The 22344-nt window shown below is 40.4% G+C and overlaps 1 protein-coding gene across 1 annotated transcript in view; it reads right to left on the bottom strand.

Moving 5' to 3' along the window:
• The window catches only part of POU6F2 (POU class 6 homeobox 2), a 371569-nt gene that overhangs the window by 19617 nt on the left and 329608 nt on the right, over nucleotides 1–22344 (bottom strand). The window contains exon 7 of the mRNA XM_073329486.1: nucleotides 8894–9100. Within this exon, the coding sequence (XP_073185587.1) occupies nucleotides 8894–9100 (207 nt within the window). The remainder of the gene's footprint in view (nucleotides 1–8893; nucleotides 9101–22344) is intronic.

The raw sequence follows: 22344 nt of genomic DNA on the forward strand, positions 1-22344 counted from the left end.
ATTAAGAGCAAGTTACATTTTAATGTGAGAGAAGAAAACAAGGGATTGCATGGAGTTGTGGTAATGAGGTGGGACAGTGGATGTGGTGGGAAGAAGCTGAAGGAAGAAAACTTTCTTGGCCTGAAATTTGGAATGCAGATGTACAAAGAATGAACACAGTCCCATCTGAGAGCTGTCCTCAGCCTTTCAGCAACAGCTAATTTGGAACATATAAGCAAAAATGACGAGGTGCAGAATATGTAGGAGAATGCTGCCTTGAGCATGTTTTATCCTGTTGGAGTGTAGCCGTACCCCAAGGCACTAGTGCTGTAAGACACAATGAAATATTAAAAGTCCTGGAAGGCACAGTAGACAAGTCAAGACTGAGGACAAGTCAGACTACATACCAGATTTACTGAATCTGCTATGTAGAAGGAAATAGCAAGAAAGTGCATTAAATGCAAAGGTAACTACCTCACCTAAAGCAGACTGGAAAATAACACAGCAGCCTTAGCAGGTACCTCTATGTACTGTGGGCGAGCAGGTGATCATAATAGCACCAACTATTAGGAATATTGTGTTGAAGTGATACATGAATTGGAGCGTGTTTTAAACACAAGTGGTATATTTAGAACTACAGTTCATTGGCCAAGTTCTCCTGTCAGTTACATTGGTGCAACCCCATGTAAGTCAGTTCTTCAGAAAAGAATATTGTGATGGCTGGGGTAATGGTAAGCCCCAGAAAAGACCCCATTATTGAGGTCCTCCAAGTATGGAAATATTTTAGTGTTAACAGGCTGGTAAAACAACAGCAGCTAAGCAGCTGTTTTTTTGTTTTTGTTTTGTTTTTCTTAAAAAGATGCACTTGTCAGTATACTATGGATTTGGATAAGTCCCTCACAAAAGGCTATTGAGGAAACTAAGTAATCAAGGGGTATGAGGTGAAGGTCTGTCCTGGATTATGAACTGGTTAAGAGAGGAAATACAAAGAGTAGGAACAAATGGTCAATTTTCTCATGGAGGGAGGTTATTATGGATTCATATTAGGACAAGTGTTTTATGATTTTAATAAATACCTGGAGAATACGGTGAAAAATGACCAGGTAAAATCTGCAAGTGACACAATGATGTAGGTTGGTACAGAAGACCATGAGGAACCCCAAAAGGACCTAAGATTCATGGTTGGGGAAACACCATGACAGATTAAATGCAATATAGATAGAATAATTTCAGTGACTCACACAAATTGTTGAGTTCCAAATTAACTATAACAACTCAGGGGAAAAACATGTGTCACAGTGGACAGCTCCCTGAAAACACCTACTCAAAGAGCACTGGTGATCAAAAAAGCAAACAAAATGTTAGATTGTATTAAGAGAAGGACAGAGAATCATACCAAAGATATAATGCCATTATATTGTTGCTGATGCACCTCACCATTATTACTGTGTTCAGTTCCGATTACAGAATCTCAAAGAGGTTATTGCAGAAATGAAAAGGGTTGAGACGAAGGCAATGAAAATGTTTAGGTACATGGAAAGAACTGGTTATGAAGAGAGATTAAAAACATGAAGCCTACAACAGGTGCACTTTAGTCATACCTTTCACAACATTAAAAATGTTTAGAAAGGTATTACTGGTTCTAGTAAAATTCTCATTATACATATAGGCAACTGTATATGCTTAAACTGATACCTTTGAAAACAGTAAAAACTTTGAAACAGCAACTATTTCATGTTTCAGAGTAGCAGCCGTGTTAGTCTGTATTCGCAAAAAGAAAAGGAGGACTTGTGGCACCTTAGAGACTAACCAATAAGCTTTCATGCATCCGATGAAGTGAGCTGTAGCTCATGAAAGCTTATGCTCAAATAAATTGGTTAGTCTCTAAGGTGCCACAAGTCCTCTTCTTTTTGCAACTATTTCATATAGCTTGGAGAAGAAATGGATAGGCGGTGACGTAATAGAGGTGTGTATATATAATGAATAGTTTAGAGCACATAAATTGGAAGCTTGTATTTATTTCTTATAATAGAACAAGATGGCACCCAATGAAATTAAAAAGAAACATATTTACAACTCATAGAAAGAAACAATGTTTTGCACAACACATAATTAACCTGTGGAGTCAATGCCACAGAGTATAATTGAAGCCAAGAACGTAGCAAGATTCAAAAATCCATTAGACATTCCAGTTACATTAGATAGGCTAGAAAGTATATAAGCAATATAAACCCTCATACTCAGAGCACAAGTTCATCACTAAAGGTAAAATTTTCAAAAAGTTCCTAAGTGACTTAGAAGCTGAAGTCTCATTGACTTTTAACTGGTAATTCGGCACTTCTGAAAATTTTACCCTCATTGCCTGGATTTAGAAAAGAAATTCCACTAAGAGTACTATATTTCATACTTGTTCATTGTAAGGTTTCTTGCATCTTCTGCTGATGCACCTGGTGCTGACCACTGTCAGAGACAGGATACTGGACTAAATGGGCCACTGGTCCATTATGCTATGGCAATTCCTGTGTTTCTGTGGCTGCCACTGGAGGGTTTTAATTAAAAGTGACTATAGATTGGTTTTGGCAAGTCTGGTGGCTCTTATGAGAAAGTTGGATGACTGAATTTTAAAATAAAACAGAATAATTTGGACCCACATTCATTTGGGATATAAGCTAGAACTAGGTTCACAATGCAGGAATATATTAATAGACTCATAGAATAGAATCACAGAAATGTAGGGCTGGAAGAGACCTTGGGAGATGATCAAATCTATCCCCCGCACTGAGGTAGGACCAAGAATACCTAGACCATTCTTGAGGAGTGTTTGTCTAATTTGTTCTTAAAAACCTCCAATGAAGAGAGTTCCACAACCTCCCTTGGGAGCCTATTCCGGTGCTTAGCTATTCTTATAGTTAGAAAGTTTTCCTAATATCTAAGCTAAATCTTCCTTGCTGTGGATTAAGCCAAATACTACTTGTCCTATCGTCAATGGACATGGAGAACAAATGATCACTGTCCTCCTCATAACAGCCCTTAACATAATTGAAGACTATCAGGTCTCCCCTCAGTCTTCTTTTCTCAAGACTAAACATGCCCAGTTTTTTCTAACCTTTCCTCAGAGGTCAGGTTTTCTAAAACATTTATCATTTTTTGTTGCTCTCCTCTGGACTCTCTCCAATTTGTCCATATCTTTGCTGAAGTGTGGTGCCCAGAACTGTACACAGTATTCCAGCTGAGGCCAGAGCAGGACAACTACCTCCTGTAGCTAACGTATGACACTCCTGTTAATATACTTCAGACCGATATTAGCCTTTTTCACAACTGCATCACACTGTTGACTCACATTCAATTTGTGATTCAGTAAAACCTCCAGATCCTTTTCAGCAGTACTATGTCTAGCTAGTTATTCCCCATGTTGTAATTGTGCATTTGAATTTTCCTTCCAAAGTGAAGTACTTTGCACTTGTCTTTACTGAATTTCATTTTGTTGATTTCAAACCAACTGTCCTATTTGTCAAGGTTGTTTTGAATTCTAACCCTGTCCTCCTGTCATAGAATCATAGACTATCAGGGTTGGAAGGGACTGTCATTCTGGACACCACCCGCAAATGCTAGGCATTCATTTAAAAAACCCAGAAAGAAGCTAACAAGGTACATACTTGACACAGGCTGCAAAGATTTATGAACAAACTATTTAGGAAATCACTGTTTTCATTATTTGCGCAGCACAAGTTGTGAATATGGTCAAGTCAAATTTCCCTTTTGAATCTGAATAGTCACAAATAACTTTTGCAGTACTGACTCGAAAAGGAACTGCTGCATGCTCTGGAATCTGAAAACTCAGCCAGGTGCCTAAATATGAGCAGAAACATTTTCAGCCCAAAATATAATTATTATTAGCTAAGGAATTGCCTCTTTAAGGGCCAAATTCTGGTTTCAGCTGCACTGGTGTAAACCTGGAGTAACTCCGTGGAAATAAGTAGTGTTCCACTGAATTTACAGTCCTGCGAAGTACTGGCCTCTTGGTTCAACTACTGGCTCTGTCGCCGAACTCCCACGTGACCTTGGGCAAGTCTCTTAAGGGTGGGACTTTTCAATGTGATTTGTGTTCCCAAACCATTGAAGCATTTTTGAAAATCCCAGGGTTAATTTTTCTGTTCCCCATTTGTAAAATGAAGATAATACTTTCAGTCTTCTACCCTCTTCTTGTCCATTTAGATGGTAAGCTCTTCAAGGCAGGATCTAACCTCTTAACATGAGTATGTACAGGGCCTCACACAATGCATCCCTGTATTACTGTAATACTACTAATAAAAATACTTTAACCATGAGCAGAATTTGGTTTTGTACATTTTACATACAAATATGGAATGGGAAAAGTCTAAAGAAAATTTTTCTGAAACACAGCAAAATAGCATGTGACTTTACTTCTATACATGATTTTGATAAGAACATAAAATAGCCCACACTGGGTCAGACTAATGGTCCATAATGGCAATGAAAGGTGCTAGATGCTTCAGAGGGAATAAATAGAACATGACAATCATCCCATCATCAAGTCCCAGCTTCTGGCAGTTAGACTCATAGACTTTAAGGTCAGAAGGGACCATCGTGATCATCTAGTCTGACCTCCTGAAATAAACCCAAACCTCTGGCTGAGTTACTGAAGTTCTCAAATCATGGTTTAAAGACTTCAAGTTACAGAGAAATCACTAGTTACATAGTTTAAACCTGCAAGCGACCCATGGCCCATGTTGCAGAGAAAGGCAACCCTCCCCCCCAGGGTTTCAGCCAATCTGACCTGAGGGAAAGTCAGAGGCTTAGGGACACCCAATGCATGGGATTGTCTCCTTAACCATCTTGGCTAATAGTCATTGATGGACCTCCATGAATTTATCTAATTCTTTTTTGAACTCTGTTGTACTTTTGGTCTTCACAACTTCCCCTGGAAACATGTTCCACAGGTTGACTGTGTATTGTGTGAAGAAGCACTTCCTTTTGTTTGTTTTAAATTTAATGACTATTTATTTCATCAGGTGACTGTTGATACTTGTGTTATGTGAAAAGGTAAATAACACTTCCTTATTCACTTTCTCCACACCATTCATGGTTTTATAGACCTCTATCATATCCCCCCTTAGTCATCTCTTTTCTAATTTAAGATGTTCCAGTCTTTTTAAATTTTTCCTCGTATGGAAGCTGTTGCATACTTATCATTTTTGTTGCCTTTCTCTGTACCTTTCCCAAGTCTCACATATCCTTTAGGAGATGGGGCAACCAGAATTGCATGCAATTTTCAAGGTGTGAGAGTACCATGGATTTCTATAGTGGCACTATATTTCCTATTTTGTTATCTATCCCATTCCTAATGGTTCCTAATAGTCTGTTTGCTTTTTTGACTGTTGCTGCACATTGAGCAGATGTTTTCAGAGAACTATCCACAAGATCTCTTTCTCAAGTGGTAACAGTTAATTTTGACCCCATCACTTTGTATGTACAGTTTGGATTATATTTTCCAGTGTGCATTACTTAGTATTTATCAACATTGAATTTCATCTGCCATTTTGTTGCCCAGTTTTGTGAGATCCCCTTTGACTCCTTGCACTCAGCTTTGGGTTAACTATCTTGAGTAGTTTTGTATCATCTGCAAATTTAGCCACCTTTTTCCAGATTATTTTTTGAATATGCTGAACAGGATTGCATATATTTTTATCTCACAATGGGAAAATATTTAATTAACTTGCAGAGTTTCCTTAACTGCCGAGTTTCCAAGAGGATGGAAAGTTGCATGATGAGTTGAGATTGGCTGTAACCCTATTTTAATACATCATTTTTACTTCATTGATTTATTTTTACACTCTCAACTTAAAAAAATGGTTTGCAATTTTTCTCCCCAATACACTTTAAGAAATTTGAAAATTATCTACCAAATAGAGTATGGGTCTGAGTTTCAAAGATCCTGAATACCTGTGGCTCCCACTGAGTTTAAATGGAGTTAGGTGCTCAGCTCTTCTGAAAATTAGCCTTTATAGCAGAGGAGTAGAGATGAGTTTAACCAAAATGTTGGACTGAAACATCCCTGGCCTGTGGGAAGGTTCATATCTACAGCCAAAAATTGAGACGGGTTCATACCCTGTTATCTGACAGACAACTTCAGTACTGATTTATAGCTTGTGCAATCCCATTTACTTTTCAAAGGGCCCAACTGCCAGTATTGTTACATCTCATTTGATTCTTTATCTGAGCATCAGCACTATCAACTTGTAGGACGAGGTTCTTAGGCCTCAGCTCTGCTCCAATTGTAATCAATGTCAACACTCCACTGACTTTAGTTGGGGGCCTTAGGTAAAAGCTTGAAGAGCCAGTAGAGGGAGCACCTGCAGCTCTGATCTGTAGGTCCGATCAAAATAGTGATTTTTATAGTATTTTTAATATAACGGTAATTTTGTATTCGATTTTTTTTTTTACATTCACACTGAGGAGGACATTCAGCATCAGCTTTCCATAGATTTAAGAAAGGGATTATTTTTGGTGCTGAACTACTCGGGGCAATCCATTGAAATCCTGGAGTTTGACTGAATAAGGTCAGTGGGATTGGGCCCGGAGATGCTGATCTTTTGAAAAATTGTTACTTAAATAAATCTTGAAAAAATATTTGTTATTTCTCCTTTGAAAATAAAATCCCTCAAGGACTCATTTGCTTGCTTTTAAAGATTCGCCTTACTACTCAATAGAACTTGAAGCAAATACATTATTTAACATATATCTGTGTTTCCTTCATTTATTGGTGGGCAGTTTACAGTACTCTTTTTTTTAATTTATATTGTACAATATGTAGCAGATCCTACATACTGACATACAATATGGGAAGACCAGATAGTGGCTCTTCAGCCATTGGACTGTCCCACTGCAACTAGTCGAACCACCTAGCAACAGTTAATAGAGGCACTGTGCTTCTCTCCATGTGAGGCTGACTCCATCAGCACCGCAGAGGAGGGGATGAGGCCCTGCTCCACTGCCATCCGCCCCCTTCTCACCTACTTTGCGGGATCTAGTACCACAAGCAGCTCTAGCTTGAATGGGTTCCTCTTCTGCATCAGCCAGCAGGGATTCCTTAGGAACCTGGCTCGGCAGAGAGTTGTGATGCTTTTTAGACCTCTAACAGGCCTCTGTGCTCCATCGTTGTCCTAAGATCCAGGGATCTCCCAGGGGATCCCAGGAGAGCAACAGTTTTTGTGAATCTCACTCCCTGCCTGCTCCCAGAGGGAGGGAAAGCCCTGCCCTCTCAGTGGGACAAGCAGAAGGAAACCGTGGGATGAAACCTGCTGCATTTCCTAACCCATACGCAGATTTTCCACTGCAGGGGCTCTGGGCTCTTTATATTCCTCTGTTACTAAACATTTAAGGGTGGCATTTTCACAAACACTCAACATTGGCCTAACTCTGCTCCCGCTAAAGTCGATGGGAGTTTTACTAGTGACTGCAATGGGAGTAGAGTTGGGCCAATGCTGAGCACTTTTGAAATTCCTCCCTTAAATGACCCAAAGAGTAGGCTGGCAAAAGAACCCTGTAGCCATATAAAGGTATGAGACCTAAGAAAAGAGCCATCTTAGAAATTCATTAGCTTTTTAAATCTCAAGCTAAACAAGGCACAGTTGAGATTAATTTATAGTTCACTCTATCCTAGAGTTCTCACAAACATGGGACAGCTAATTAGTATTTGGGATAGGGTGTGGGATAGACTTATTGGTGTCTAAAAATATACAGAGATTCAATAACACCACCACCATAATAACTTGACCATTGAAATGACTGACCCTTTCATAATATGACTTCTCTTGGCAATCACAGCGTGATATCATTGCACTGATCTGTTCTACACTTGGATTTTCCTTTTTCAAATGAAAAGGTTTTGGACTGGACAGCATTTGATTCTTTACAGACATGACAAGAACTAATTAATCTTGCCTGTTGAGCATTAGACAATCATGAAGGATTTAATGAACTATAGAATCTTTTCTGGACTATATGAGGTTGCTACATCCATCCTGAAATTTGTGGATTGCATGGTACATTATATTGAATGACATTTTTTCACTGCAACCTTTCCCTTGTTTTCCTTTGTGCATACACTCATATATATTTTAAAGGAGCAAGTTAGTGAATAGTCTCGGTTTTTTTAAAAGGAAAATGAAACTTGCTATATTTTTGAAATGAACTATTATGGAAGTGCCTGCAATATAAGTCACTCCATTCAACTTTAGACAACAATTTTTCCTTTCAGAATAACACATTTCTGGTTGAAGTACTTTGCTCATAAGAGAGAAAAACAAAACTACTTATTTGAATTTTTCCCCCTGCCTGAATGAGTCTGATTATAATTAAAATATACCTTTCATTCCATGACACAGAATGGTAACAAAACAGGGAACTCTGAAAAAAGGCTATGAAAGTGAGTAAGGAGCAGATGATTTCAGAGTAACAGCCGTGTTAGTCTGTATTCACAAAAAGAAAAGGAGTACTTGTGGCACCTTAGAGACTAACCAATTTATTTGAGCATGAGCTTTCGTGAGCTACAGCTCACTTCATCGGATGCATACCATGGAAACTGCAGCAGACTTTATATATACACAGAGAATATGAAACAATACCTCCTCCTACCCCACTGTCCTGCTGGTAATAGCTTATCTAAAGTGATCATCAGGTTGGGCCATTTCCAGCACAAATCCAGGTTTTCTCACTCTCCACCCCCCACACAAATTCACTCTCCTGCTGGTGATAGCCCATCCAAAGTGACAACTCTTTACACAATGTGCATGATAATCAAGTTGGGCTATTTCCTGCACAAATCCAGGTTTTCAGATGGTTATTTCTGTTGCAGCTGCTTTTGAAATCACTGAAGCTATAGATAATTTACCTGTTGGCCTGGTTTGAGTGGTGATAGTGTTATTCCTTGGGTGTTGATCACTGGTAGTATCTGGTTTCCAATGACTGTAGCAATGATCTGACCCTGGGCATTAGTCAATAACTGTGGGGTAATTGGCTGCACTTGAAGGCCCTGAGCTCCTCCTGCTGCCTGATTGGATGGGACTGGATTAGGCATCAGTGGAATTGTTCCAATAATCTACAAGAAACAAAACAATAGGTGAAAATCTACACATAACACAAATATTTATTCTATATTATTACTTGTTTTATATATATGCATTTTATATCAGGTAAACCAAAGACTGTCCTTTTTTCCCCACAAGTTCACTTTTCATCAATTGCTCAATACATTATAGGCTTACACCTCAAAAGTGCTGAGCATCCTGACTCCTATTGATTTCAGTGAGAATTCACACACACACACACACCTTCAGTGATCAGCAAAAAGCAGGCAAATTCTGGCTGACGACTAAGCAGCACAACACAAAAATGCGGGGGGGGGGGGCACTGACATTTTGACTAATAAAATGGGCAAAATGTTGCATTTATAAAAAATGACACGGAGCCAAATTTGGAGGGGACAAAGAGAACAGAAATAGCTGCCAAACTGAGTCAGACCGTGTTCCATCTTGCCTAGTATCCTGTCTCCAACATTGGCCTGTACCAGAGCTTCTGGGGGCGTGTATCAAAGAGGACAATTAGGGAGTGATCCATTCCTGTCTTCCACTCCCAGCTTCTGGCAGTCAGAGATTTCAGGTTGCCGCGAGCATGGGGTTATGTCCCTATCCTCCATGAACGTATCCAGTTCTTTTTTGAGCCCCGGTGTACTTATGGCCATCAAAACAGCCCACGGCAATTGTGTGTTGTGTGAAAAAGTACTTCCTCTTGTTTGTATTAAACCTGTTTCCTATCAAATTGGTCAGGTTACTCCTGGTTTTTGTATTGTGTGAAAGGGTAAACAACACTTTTCTATTCACTTTTTCCTCATAATTTGTGATTTTATAGACCTCTATCATATTCCCCTTTAATCGTCTCTCTTCTAAGCTGAACAGTGCTAATATTTTTAGTCTCTCCTCATATGGAAGCTATTTAGGGTGACTAGATGTCCCGATTTTATAGGGACAGTCACAATATTTGGGGCTTTGTGTTATATAGGCACCTATTACCCTCTACCCCCTGTCCCGATTTTTCATACTTGCTGTCTGGTCACCCTAAAGCCATTCCATTTCCCTAATCACCTTTGCTTCTCTTCTCTGAACCTTTTCCAGTTCCACTGTATCCTTTTTGGGATGTGTTGACCAGAACGGGACACAGTACTATAAGTGTGGGCACGCCAGGAATTTATGTAGTGGCACTACGATATTTTACGTCTTTTTTGTCCTCTTTCCTAATAGTTCCTAACATACTTCTAGCCTGTTTGACTGCTGCTGAGCACTGCATGGAAGTGTTCAGAGAATTATCCATGGTGACGTCAAGATCTCTTTCTTGGGTGGTTATAGCTAATTCAGAACCCATCGTTGTATACATATAGTTGGGATTATTTTTTTTTCAGTGTGCATTACTTTGCACTTATCAGCATTGAATTTTGCCATTCTGTTTGCCATTTTGTGAGATCCCTCAGTAACACTTTGTAGTCAGCTTTGGATGTAATTATCTTGAATAATTTTATATTGCCTGCAAACTTTGCCATTTCACTGTTCACCCCTTTTCCAGATTATTAATTAATATGTTGAACAACAGAGGTCCCAGTACAGATCCTTGGCGGACCCCCTCCCCAGTTCACTTTTCCATTGTGAAAACTGACCATTTATTCCTACCCTTTGTTTCCTCTTTCAACCAGTTACTGCTCCATGAAAGGACCTTACCTCTTATCCCATGGCTACTTAGTTTTACTACTTAGTACTTTAAAAGCCTTTGGTGTAAGGAGCATAAATTACTATAAGGGTAATTTACCCATCACTTCAGAGTCTTTAAGATCCATAAGAAAAGATTGGGTCTCAGTTTCTGAGGTCTTATCTGAAAGAGCCACACATGGTAACCTGCACTGAACTCTAGTTAGACACCTCAGAAGGAAGAAGGACTGAGCGGACCCCTCTCTCATTTGAAACCTGAGCTTAGAGCAGTAAGCAATCCCCTGAAATATTAACATACCTGTAAAACTGAAATACAGATAAGATGACAGACATGTACTGATTGAAAGGCAGCAGGATCTTTACACAAATATTATAGCACATAAATACACCTCAGGTGAGGCTCGTTTTTTTTAAAAAAAAGTTTTTCAAGATAGTGAATGGCCAAAGTTATCTTCAGCATAAACAGGTGCAAATCCCACTGACTTCAATAGCTATTTTTAAAACATCAATGGAAAATAATACTAATACCACCCTAGTGCTTATATAGTACATCTCATTTGTAGATTTCAAAGTGCTTTACAAAGGAGCTCTGTGTAATTAATTTTTATGTGGTATAAGTTTTAACACAATTTGCTGTAAAAATAGCTTTAAAAATTGCTTAATAAGAATACTGGATGCTTGGTGGCCAGATCACAGAAATATTAGCTGGGTCTATTGAAAATTAAAGGGGATACACATGTGAGTTCCAACAGAGAAGAATGAAGGCCTCCATCGAATGTGCCTTGACATACAACTCAGTGGCATTCAGTTCTGTCCAGGGTGACGCTGACATGCCTTCTTTCTTAAACTAAACATTCTGGGAAGAAATCAGGGGTTGGAAGCATGGGGTGGGACGAGCAGAGGGATTAAGAGGAAAATTGTAGTTCTCAAAATGAAGACAGAAGAGAATGCGAAAGTTCCACCCTGAATTAGCTTTTCTGTGGGATGGCCAGGTGGAGTATTCAACCCACCAATTTGAACTATATAATGACACCAGGGTACATTTTACATGCTCAAAGCATTGCACAGATATTATCTAATTTAGCCTTACCACACCCCTGTAAGGCAGATAGTTAAATAACCAGATGGGGAAATTGAGATGGAGAAGTGAAGTGACATACTCAAGATCAAACTGCAAATGATTGGCAGAGTCAGACTTTGAACTTAGATCTGCCACAGCAGTGCATTTTTCTCTAGACCACACTATTTCAGGCATCCTCATTTGGGCTGCACCTATGTTACCAGAAAGAAGCTGTACCTCATGAAAGCTTATGCTCAAATAAATTTGTTAGTCTCTAAGGTGCCACAAGTACTCCTTTTCTTTTTGCGAATACAGACTAACACGGCTGCTACTCTGAAACCTATGCTACCGTCTCTGAAAGGATGATTAATCCGATGGGGATTAATTTGAATAATTAAAAAGAAAAGGAGTACTTGTGGCACCTTAGAGATTAACCAATTTATTTGAGCATGAGCTTTCGTGAGCTACAGCTCACTTCATCGGATGCATACCATGGAAACTGCAGCAGACTTTATATACACACAGAGAATATGAAACAATACCTCCTCCCACCCCACTGTCCTGCTGGTAATAGCTTATCTAAAGTGATCATCAGGTTGGGCCATTTCCAGCACAAATCCAGGTTTTCTCACCCTCCACCCCCCCACACAAATTCACTCTCCTTGTGTGGGGGGGTGGAGGGTGAGAAAACCTGGATTTGTGCTGGAAATGGCCCAACCTGATGATCACTTTAGATAAGCTATTACCAGCAGGACAGTGGGGTGGGAGGAGGTATTGTTTCATATTCTCTGTGTGTATATAAAGTCTGCTGCAGTTTCCATGGTATGCATCCGATGAAGTGAGCTGTAGCTCACGAAAGCTCATGCTCAAATAAATTGGTTAGTCTCTAAGGTGCCACAAGTACTCCTTTTCTTTTTGCGAATACAGACTAACACGGCTGTCACTCTGAAACCTTTGAATAATTAGTAGACCACAGGCTATTTTAAAGGGTCTGACTTTCATCATTAACTAAGATAGCACAGAGCACAGCATATTAGCCGGCTCACATGTCCTGGAAGGTTTTTGGACTATACAATATATTCTTTCACTTTCAGCAAGTGTTAACAAATGGGAAGAAGAACGCTTCTTCACTTCATCAGCAGAAACTTTGCATAGGGATCTCATCACTTCACCATGTCAGTAAAGGACATGCCTTGAGATGTTACTACTGGGCCTGTAACTTTAACCAGGAGGGTTTGAATTCCTGAAAGGCAAAACATGCTGCTCTGCTTTATCACTAATAGATATGTTTGCACCCACATTTAAAATGCATTTCTTGGATTGCAGCTGACATTTATAGACTGACAGTGCTCAAGACAACAGTTTGTAAGGTCAGAAGCAAAAGGATATCGATACGTGTTAGTATGTGTCACACCCTACTGTACTCTGTGCACTGTACACACACAGAGCCAGCAACAGAGTGGGGAAAGGATATATAGTACCGAGCTACCCTATACATTTAGGCACACAGACCTGTTGAGGCGTAGGTGTTATGATACAGTCTTTAACTACATGATCCCAGATGACTTTTTCCACAGGACTCCTGTCTCACTCAGTGCACAGGATGGATAGTGCTCAGGGAATGAGTCAGCCATTCAGTGTTTTTATCCTGGTCATTCAATTAGTGGTTCTAACCTATTTCTAAAGCCTGCAATGAATACAGAATTATTCACTTCCTCAGGGCTTTTTTTAAAATCACTGTAGTATTTGAGTTTTATCACAAACATTAATTATTTTGTCTCCATTGCAAAATAAGAGAGCATTATTATCTCCATTTTACAGTTGGGGAAACAAAGAGACATATCTCAGGCCACGGAGTGGCAGAACCAGGACGAGAATCCTTTTGCTCATTCCTCCAGGCTATGCTACCTTTAGCATCTTTAGGCTACTGTGTATACGTTTTTGCAATTCTTTTGCTTACACAAAGATAGGAAGCCAAAGAGCTGCTGCTTCCACCCTTGTAGGATGGGGTGGCTAATTGTGCACATATTTGCACTTCAGCTACCGAATTGTGTTTTTGTTTAAGTGTATAATACTAGTTGTTTATTTCCCAACAGTGGATCTTTTCTTATTGCTGCTGTTGCATTTATTGGGGTTTGAAATTTGTTTAAAAGTGACTATTAAGTTCTAAAATGTATCCTGTGTTGGATTTTTATTAGTAGTTCAACAAGCATTTACCTTCAGTCAGAAACAGGCATGCCGCCTTGTTTGGCTGCTTCCCAGCACAGCCAAAGGCAGATGGCAAATTGTGGCAAAATGAACGGTTTAACATCTGCCTGTGTCCCTGTTCAAAAAGAGCTGAGTAAAGGCAAAGTCAGGCTTCATTGGGCTGTTTCTGATGTAAACTAAAGGCTGCTTCCAAGCAAATGCTGCTGCTCATTTTGAAAACTGGTTATGAAGTATTAAAGAAGGGAAATGCTGAGGTTTTTTCAATAGCAGGGCCCAAAAGCATTTATCGCCTGGCTTTATTAGTGTGTCATATTGCACTTGAAAAATGTACCCAGTTTTGATCTTTTAATCAATGGAAAAGCTGTTCTAAAAAACAATCATATGCACATAAAACCCATTTAACATCCCAAACCACAAGCAGAATATGCGTGAAAAACTTATACTTAAAGTAGTGAGAATTGCTAAGTTGGTGGCAGGGAGGAGAGATGGCCTCTAATAGAATAGAACGAAAACCCCAAATCAATACTGAAAAGACAATACAGTGTAACTGAAAATAAAGCAGCTTTATTAATAAACAAATATTTAAAAAGAGAAATAATTATTTTTAGAGTGGAACTCAATGCTGTATATTCTTCCTGGAGCTCACAAGAAGTTCAATAGCTATCAGATGGTGAAACTGTTTGCTTGCTGCTTCCCATCATGGTCTGCACCAGGTTGTGCAGAAAAGGACTCTTGCTCTGCGCTAGTCTCCCAAGGTTCAAGCAACCAAGCTCAGTGGCCAGAAGGGCTCTCATGGCTAGAAGTGAACAGCAGCAGTCAAAATGTCTTTGCTCTTGGCTGTCAAACTCCTGCTCCCAATTACTAGAGGTGATCGATACCTTAGGGAGCACCATTCCCCAGCTGTGGAAAATCGGTCCACCAGCAGCAAAATATTTATTGCTCACATAGGGCTAACTCATAGTGTCTATAGAATACACTGGTGTGGTTGCTAGTAGGCTCTTTTTCTTCCCATGCAATGCCTGGGTCCCATGTGTGGCCTCTTAGCCCATCCATCCATAGCATTCTCCACCCCATCCAGGGACCCATCAAGTTTGCTCTGTGCCGAAGACTACACAGAATGTGGTGAATGAGTCTATGTTGCACTGATAAAGCCCTCCTCTTCCAGGCCTTCGGTTAATTCTCAAAGATACATAGTGATACGTGGTAGCAGTTCCCATATCTCATCTCATCCTGGTAATCCTTAGGAACTATTTCATCACCCACCAGGAGTTCTCTGGGTGTCACTGAATAAATATCTGCTATATGTGTGACTTCGGGCATTTCCATGCCCTGTGGTGGATCTGCCCGGATGCAGGGAAACACCACACTTAGGATCTTCGTCTGAAAGGTAATGTGTCCAGGACATTAATGTGTGCCAAAAGATAAAAGCAACAATGATACAAAACAACCCTATCCATCAGCTCCCCCGTTCTGATAACACATTTTCTCCATCTTGCTTGGCTAATAAATATGATGCGCCATGCACACCAGCAAGAATAAAATCCATTGCATGGCCACTGTACAGTGAATTATATTATCTCCCTACCAATGGCATTCCAGAGTAGCTTGGAAATGCTTTGGTCATATTGTACTTCCTTAGCAAGGTCTGCATTTTCTTGCTGACTTCATTTGTTGTCTCCTTTGGCATATACTTGGATTTCCATCTCCTTAGATTTTCACTGCAGCTTTAACTTACCTTTGCTATCTGTGGAGTTAAAAGTAACTTATTATTAGAGTGCAAAACAGCACCAACAAATACTGCCAGCCAGTATATAAAGGCACAAAAAATACAATATATTACTTTCCAGCTTCATCATCTCAGTCCCAAACATCCATCACTGTAGGTTTTCTTCAAGTAAGCTTCTTGTCAATCCTTCGCATTGCCTCTGAGTTCTCTGGTATCAACGATGTCTGAGATAAAATCATCCACTCAGAGTGATACAGATTTTTTTAGCAGGAAGATGGTGAAATGTTTTTGAACTAAGGGTAGTATAGCAAGATGATTATCCACGAATGTGCACATTCTATAGCTGGTCTTCAATTTGACGATCCTCAGGCATGAATCAGATGTCCAATGAATACTTTGCTGGCCCATTCTGCAAACAGTTCAGTGGCCATAACATAGTTAGATAACTTTGGTCATCACAACTTCGTGGTACCTGAGTCCTTAAGCTCTGCAAGAGGTAACATTGCAACACATGATTCATTCTCTGAGACACAAGTAGGTTTTTAAGCTTCCTGCAATGTACAACATATTGGGAGTTAAAGTATCATCTAAATACATTTCCTTTCTTAGCTTTTGAATGGAGAAAAGTGTCTGTATACAGAAATTCAGACAATAACCAAAATCAGAAGGGTCATCAGCATCATGCTGCACAAGTTAAAGACATATCTTATCTTAGGTTACATTTCTGCAACCCATTAAGAGAAGAATGAGAAAAGTGGAAATGAGTGAAATGTATTAGGGATTTTAAGTTACTGAACATTTGCCAGTCACTTTAAGGCTACTGATGGTAGGACCAACAGGATAACAAGACACCTCATTAGCCAAGAATCTGTGCCTATTTGTTTCAGTGTTTCAACTTTAGGATTTTGAATTATTCCAAGTAAGCTATAAGACCATAAGTATGTATGAAATATGGAAGGAAGAGATAAGTTCTTGTAATCTATGGTACACAGCACAATGTTTGATTACAGTATGGTGCATTTACTACAGGTTAATAAATTGCCTTCAGAATCTGTTTGTATTAATAGAAGGGTTCTTTCCTGATAGTCACTGTCCCATGATCGTAGATAGTTTGAGGATAAAAAGAGAGAGTAAGGGACAGAGTAAAGCAGGGTGAGGATTTTGAGGTGAGATTCCCATATTCTTAGTTACATCTACTCTACCAGTATGTATGGGAGTCTGTTATTGTGTACTTTGCACACTGAAGATCTGGAAGGTATAAGATGTAAGTTCAAGTCAATGAGTGCTTTGCACTTGCACCTTTTTCTGGCTCCTCAGTAGGTAAGTTACACTAATGTAGACTTCCTTAAAGATCAAGAGATTAGGTGTAAAACTAAAGCAGCCTGACTGAATCTGTCTGTCTACTGGGGTCAAAGAGATGATAGTTTACATCACGCGTATTTGCATTTGAGGCTGAGAGAGCTTGAAAACATGATACAACAGAATGCTCTTCCAGAGAATGGGGCATCAGATAATGAAACTACAGCCAAGTATCTATGAAAGTACATCTCAGGATTGTCATTGCATATAAAGAATTATGGTTTTCAAGGTTGAGCATTGTTCATACATCTCATGGTAAGTACCATAATGGAACATTGAATTTGACATTCCACGTTCCTACTTTTGCAGCAATTCTTTTTACCAAGTAGTGTTTGTACAGTAACACTACACTGTACAAGATTTTGTTTTTCATTGTAGCAGGAATGATGTGCTGAAATTATTCTCAAGCAAATACAATGATGCTCTATTAAAGGAGACACGTCTGTAGTTGGAGAAATGTCTCTTCTCATCAAACATCCCTAATAACACAGTTGGGGTTTTCATGTAGCAAAAACTTAAAAGAAATATAACAGACCAAATAAAAATCAGAAGTTATGTAGGGTTTCTGTTTAAGCTGGTTCTCAGGGAACAGTTTATTCAACAAATGTAGTTCCTTTTTTTGCTATGGGAATCCAAATTAGTCAAGAGTCTTTAAAGGCTTGATTTCCAGAGTTGCCTGGGCACTTGCTGAATTCGACTGGATATCTGGGTGCTAAGAACAGCACACCTGTCGATTTCTGCAAAACTGTTCATCATTTAAAACTGTTTGATGAACGGCTAATGCAAATGCATTTCAGCATATGGACTGCTTGCAAATTATTGTTGTGATTAAGTATTTGCTATAACTGGCTGTTTTAACTGTCTTCCAGTACCAGGAGCCTGTAAGTGAGTGTGGCTGCGTGGGGAGGGTGGCTGACATGGGTGTGGTGCAGTATATGGTTCTCCTGCAGCAAGCCTTATTGAGGGAAGGAAGGGAGCATACAATATGCCTATAGCTAGATAAGGCAAGTAAGGCGGCTTCAGCAGCATTGTGAAGATTTAAAGAGGCAGCGTTGGTTTAACAACTGATAATGAAAACACAGTTTCACGGGCTGTGACGTAATGGGGTACCAAAATTAACATATGGACACATTTGAGAGCACAGTAGAAGACTGGCCTATGTACATTGAGTGGTTGGAGCAGTATTTTGCGCTCCAAGATGCTCCACAAGAGAAGAAAATGGCTGCATTGCTGAATTGTATGGATGACAAGACAGATCATCTACTTGGCAGTCTGTCATCTCCAGACAAAGATGAGTTAGCGACAATATTACAAGAGCACTGACTATTGCACTGTACATTTACCATGTGTACTTCCAACAGGGTGATTTTCTTTCCTGTGAAAATATTTAACATAATGTCAGTCCATTCCTAATTGCTGTTACTGAAGGTTTCCAGGGATGCTTTTTGTGGAATCACAGACTCAGCTGAACCCATGTCCAGCTCCATCACAAGGGGTTTCCCATTCATCACAGGTGTCTCCCAGATACACACTTCAAGGCATGCATTGCTTAACTTGGTGAAGTCATCCGCGCTGTTTTCAGCTTCTGCTTTCAAACGTGTACTTTATGGTGTGTTTCTGGTCTCTTCTTCTTGTCATTTGGTGTTTTGTTCTTTGTGGAGGACCTGCAGACCCTTGAAGGGGCCCCTTTTTGCCACAGTGCCGATGGCCCCAGGCCAGAAACAGCAGTCAGTTGCACTCTATTCACCATTGCCACAGCGATAGCAATTTACTGTGACTTTGTCTTTTCTCTTCATTTTGGAATATAATGTAATTTGTGTGTAGAGTGTCCACTCTTACCTATTGTTTGAAACTCATTTTGACTCTCAGTCAGCACCTCTATAGAAGTAGCTATCTCCATAGTTCTCTTGAATGTGAAAGTGGTTGTTGTTAGAAGATGCTTCTGGGTTGTTTCATCTCTAATACCACATGCCAATTGATCCCTCATGGCAACTTGCAGGGAGTATTTCCAAAACGGTAGTGTTCTGCTAATCTTTGTAGTGTAGCCCAATGCATCATGATGGTTTCATCTTCCTGCTGGCTGTACTTATGGGATCTAAAGTGCTCAGCTATCTCTAAGGGTTTTTCTGCAAAATGCTCTATGCATCATTGTTTGGAGATGTCAGACTGCTGGCTGTACTTATGGAACGTTGTACTTATGGAACAGCCAAATAGCATTGTTTGGATGAAGGTGGCTGAACATTATTCACTTGGTTTGGCAATTGATCAAGGCTCTTCAAGTCCATGGCTAGCTCACAACAGCAGCTGGAAGAGATTTTATTTAGAACTCTGCCAGTGTTTCAGAAGGGCATTGGACATCTAAAGGGCATTAAAGCCAACTCATACTCCCAGAAGGGGCAAACCCTCAGCTCTTCAAGGCTCATCAAGTACCACTTGCCATCAGAGATGCAGCTCACAAGGACCTGGAATGTCTAGAAGGTATGGCATAGTAATCAAGATTAAGTGGACTGAATGGGCAACTCCCATTGTTCCTGTCATGAAGATAAATGATGCAGTAAGAGTTTGTACTCTGGATGGAACAATAACCCTTACCTCGCATTGAAGACATTTTCTTATCACTGGCCAGAGGGAAGAAATTCAGAAAACTGGACTTAGCTCAGGCTTTCCTGCAAATAGAAATAGAGGAAGGGTCGAGGAAATTCCTCACCATCAACACCGAAAAAGGCACGTTCCAGTACAACTGAGTGGTATTTGGAGTGGCATCCACCTCTGCAGCTTGGCAGAGGGTGATGGATCATGTATTCCAAGGAATACTGTAGCTGATATTTAGATGACATCATTGGCACCAGATCCAGTGATGAGGATCATTTGAAGAATGAGGCACAAGTTTTCAAAAGGTTGGAAGAATACGGATTACAGGTGAACTGTGAGCTCTTGTAATGGGGTGGCCCCCACCTCTCATGACTGTCTCCTTCTGGTTGACTGCATGTGCCTGCACTCTCTCTGATTGTGGTGACCCCTGTCTGTAGTTTCTCAGGCAGGTTTTCAGTGACTCAGCCCTCCGGCCAAGTCACACAGAGTCTGTATGTGAAACAGAACAGACCCCTTCCGGGGTATACCAGGGGCCTATCCCTGTATCCCTCTGTTGGTATCTCTGTAGTCCTCCCTGGGCTTACTCTTTAAATAGTCCTATCCCTGGTATGGAGCCATACCTTCAGGGATTCCTCCCTAGAGACATGCCTTTCTGCAGCCCTCCCTGGGCTCAGTCCTTACTCAGTCCCAGCAGCCAGCCAGGAGCTCTTTCTTGCTTTCCCAGTCTCTGCCAGCATTGATCTGTCTGTGATCTGCAGTTCCCTTTGGCCAGCCAGGAGCAAGCCTCTGCACCCTCTGGCTCCAGCAAGGAACTGACTGACTCTGGCCCTGCAGCTCCTTTTATGCGAGTCTGCTGGGCCCTGATTAGCTGCTCCCTGCAACCTTCCTCATTGGTTGATTCCCTGCAACAACTCTAGGCCACGTGGAGGACTTCTCTTCTGCTCCTCTCTAAGAAACAGTATGGTCGGACCGTGAGGCCTCCAGCAGGGGGCCTCTGGGTCTAGTTCACTGCATCACAGTTCTTCAAGTTACATACTGTGGACACATCATAGATGCAAAAGGACTGCATAAATCACCAGAGAAAGTTGAAGTAGTTACGAGGGCACTTTACCCTGAAGATGTGCCACAGGTTCGTTCATTCATCAGATTCATTAAATTCATAAATTCTTGCCAAATCTAGCAACAGTGTTGTATCCACTGAATCAGTTGCTTCAGAAAGGGAAATGCTGGAAACAGACTAAGCAATGTGAAGAGGCTTGCCAGAAGGCAAAGCTGCAAATGTTAACTCACTACAACCTGGAGCTAGCAATCTCCTTGGCATGTGATCTGCCACCCAATGGAATTGGAGCAGTGATCTCCCATGTGATACCTGATGGTCAGGAACAGCCTATTGCTTTTGTTTCCAGATCCCTGAGTCCAGCAGAACACAACAATGCCCAGATAGACCTTTAAGTCTGGTCTGGGGAGTTAAGAAATTTAGACATTAACTCTATGGTAGGAAAGTTTACGCTTATGATAGATCGTACACCCTTGTCCATTTTAACCCAAAAAGTGGCATTCGAGAAATGGCCGCTACTTATGTTCAGAGGTGGGCTTTATTTTGGGGGGGCCTATAACTGTGATGTTAAATTTAAGGGAACGGCTCAACATTGTAATGCTGAAGGGTTATCATGACTAGCACTATTGGATACAAGCTCCATGCAACAAGATGAACTTACAGCTTTTGAAATGTTCAATGTGGCACTGGTTGGCATACTTCCTATTACTCAGCTGATACTGAAACAAGAAATGTGCAAAGACATTACCTTAGCAGAGGTATATAAAGCTATCTTAAAAGGCTGGAAGACAGACCCAGTGGAGAGTATAAAGCCATTCTTCCACCAGAGGAATGAAATCACAGTTGCTCAAAGTCGTCTGATGTGGGGAATTCATGCCAACATTCCTACAAAACTACAGACAAGGGTCCCGGAAGAGCTGCATACAGGGCACTCTGGTGTAGTCAAGATGAAGATATTGTCCAGAGGGTATGTCTTGTGACTAGGTACTGACAGACAGAGAACAGTTAGTGAAGGACTGTTCTGGCTGTCAGAAGATGCAAAATATGACTGGCTTGGTGAATAACAATTCATCCTTGGAACTGGCTAATTTGCTGGTAACAAACTCATCTGAATTTCACAGGCCCATCCTTGGGTACCAATTTTCTAGGAGTAGAGAATGGATATTTCAAGTGGCCTGAAGTTTTCTGCAAGTCATCCACAATTTCTGCAAGTACCATACTAGTTCTGCAAAGTCTTTTTGCTTGCATGGGACTGCCAGGTCAAATTGGAAGCAACAATTGTCCATAATTTTGTTTCAGCGGATTTCCAAGCTTTCATGAAAAATAATGACATCAACATGTTACATCTGCACCATACCATCTTGCAACAAATGGCTTAGCAGAACACTTTATTCAAACCAAGAAACAAGCATTGACAGCTGCAACAGAACAATCAGGTTCATTACAAGCCAAAGTTGCAAACTTCTTGTTGGCTTATTTGAATGCCGCACATGCGAAAACCAACCACTTGCCTGCAAGTTTGTTCCTAGGGCACAATCTCTTATCTCACCTGGATTTGTTAAACCACACCTGCGAAGGTAGGTAA

Source organism: Lepidochelys kempii, chromosome 2 (genome assembly GCF_965140265.1).
Source record: "Lepidochelys kempii isolate rLepKem1 chromosome 2, rLepKem1.hap2, whole genome shotgun sequence".
Lineage (NCBI taxonomy): Eukaryota > Metazoa > Chordata > Testudines > Cheloniidae > Lepidochelys > Lepidochelys kempii.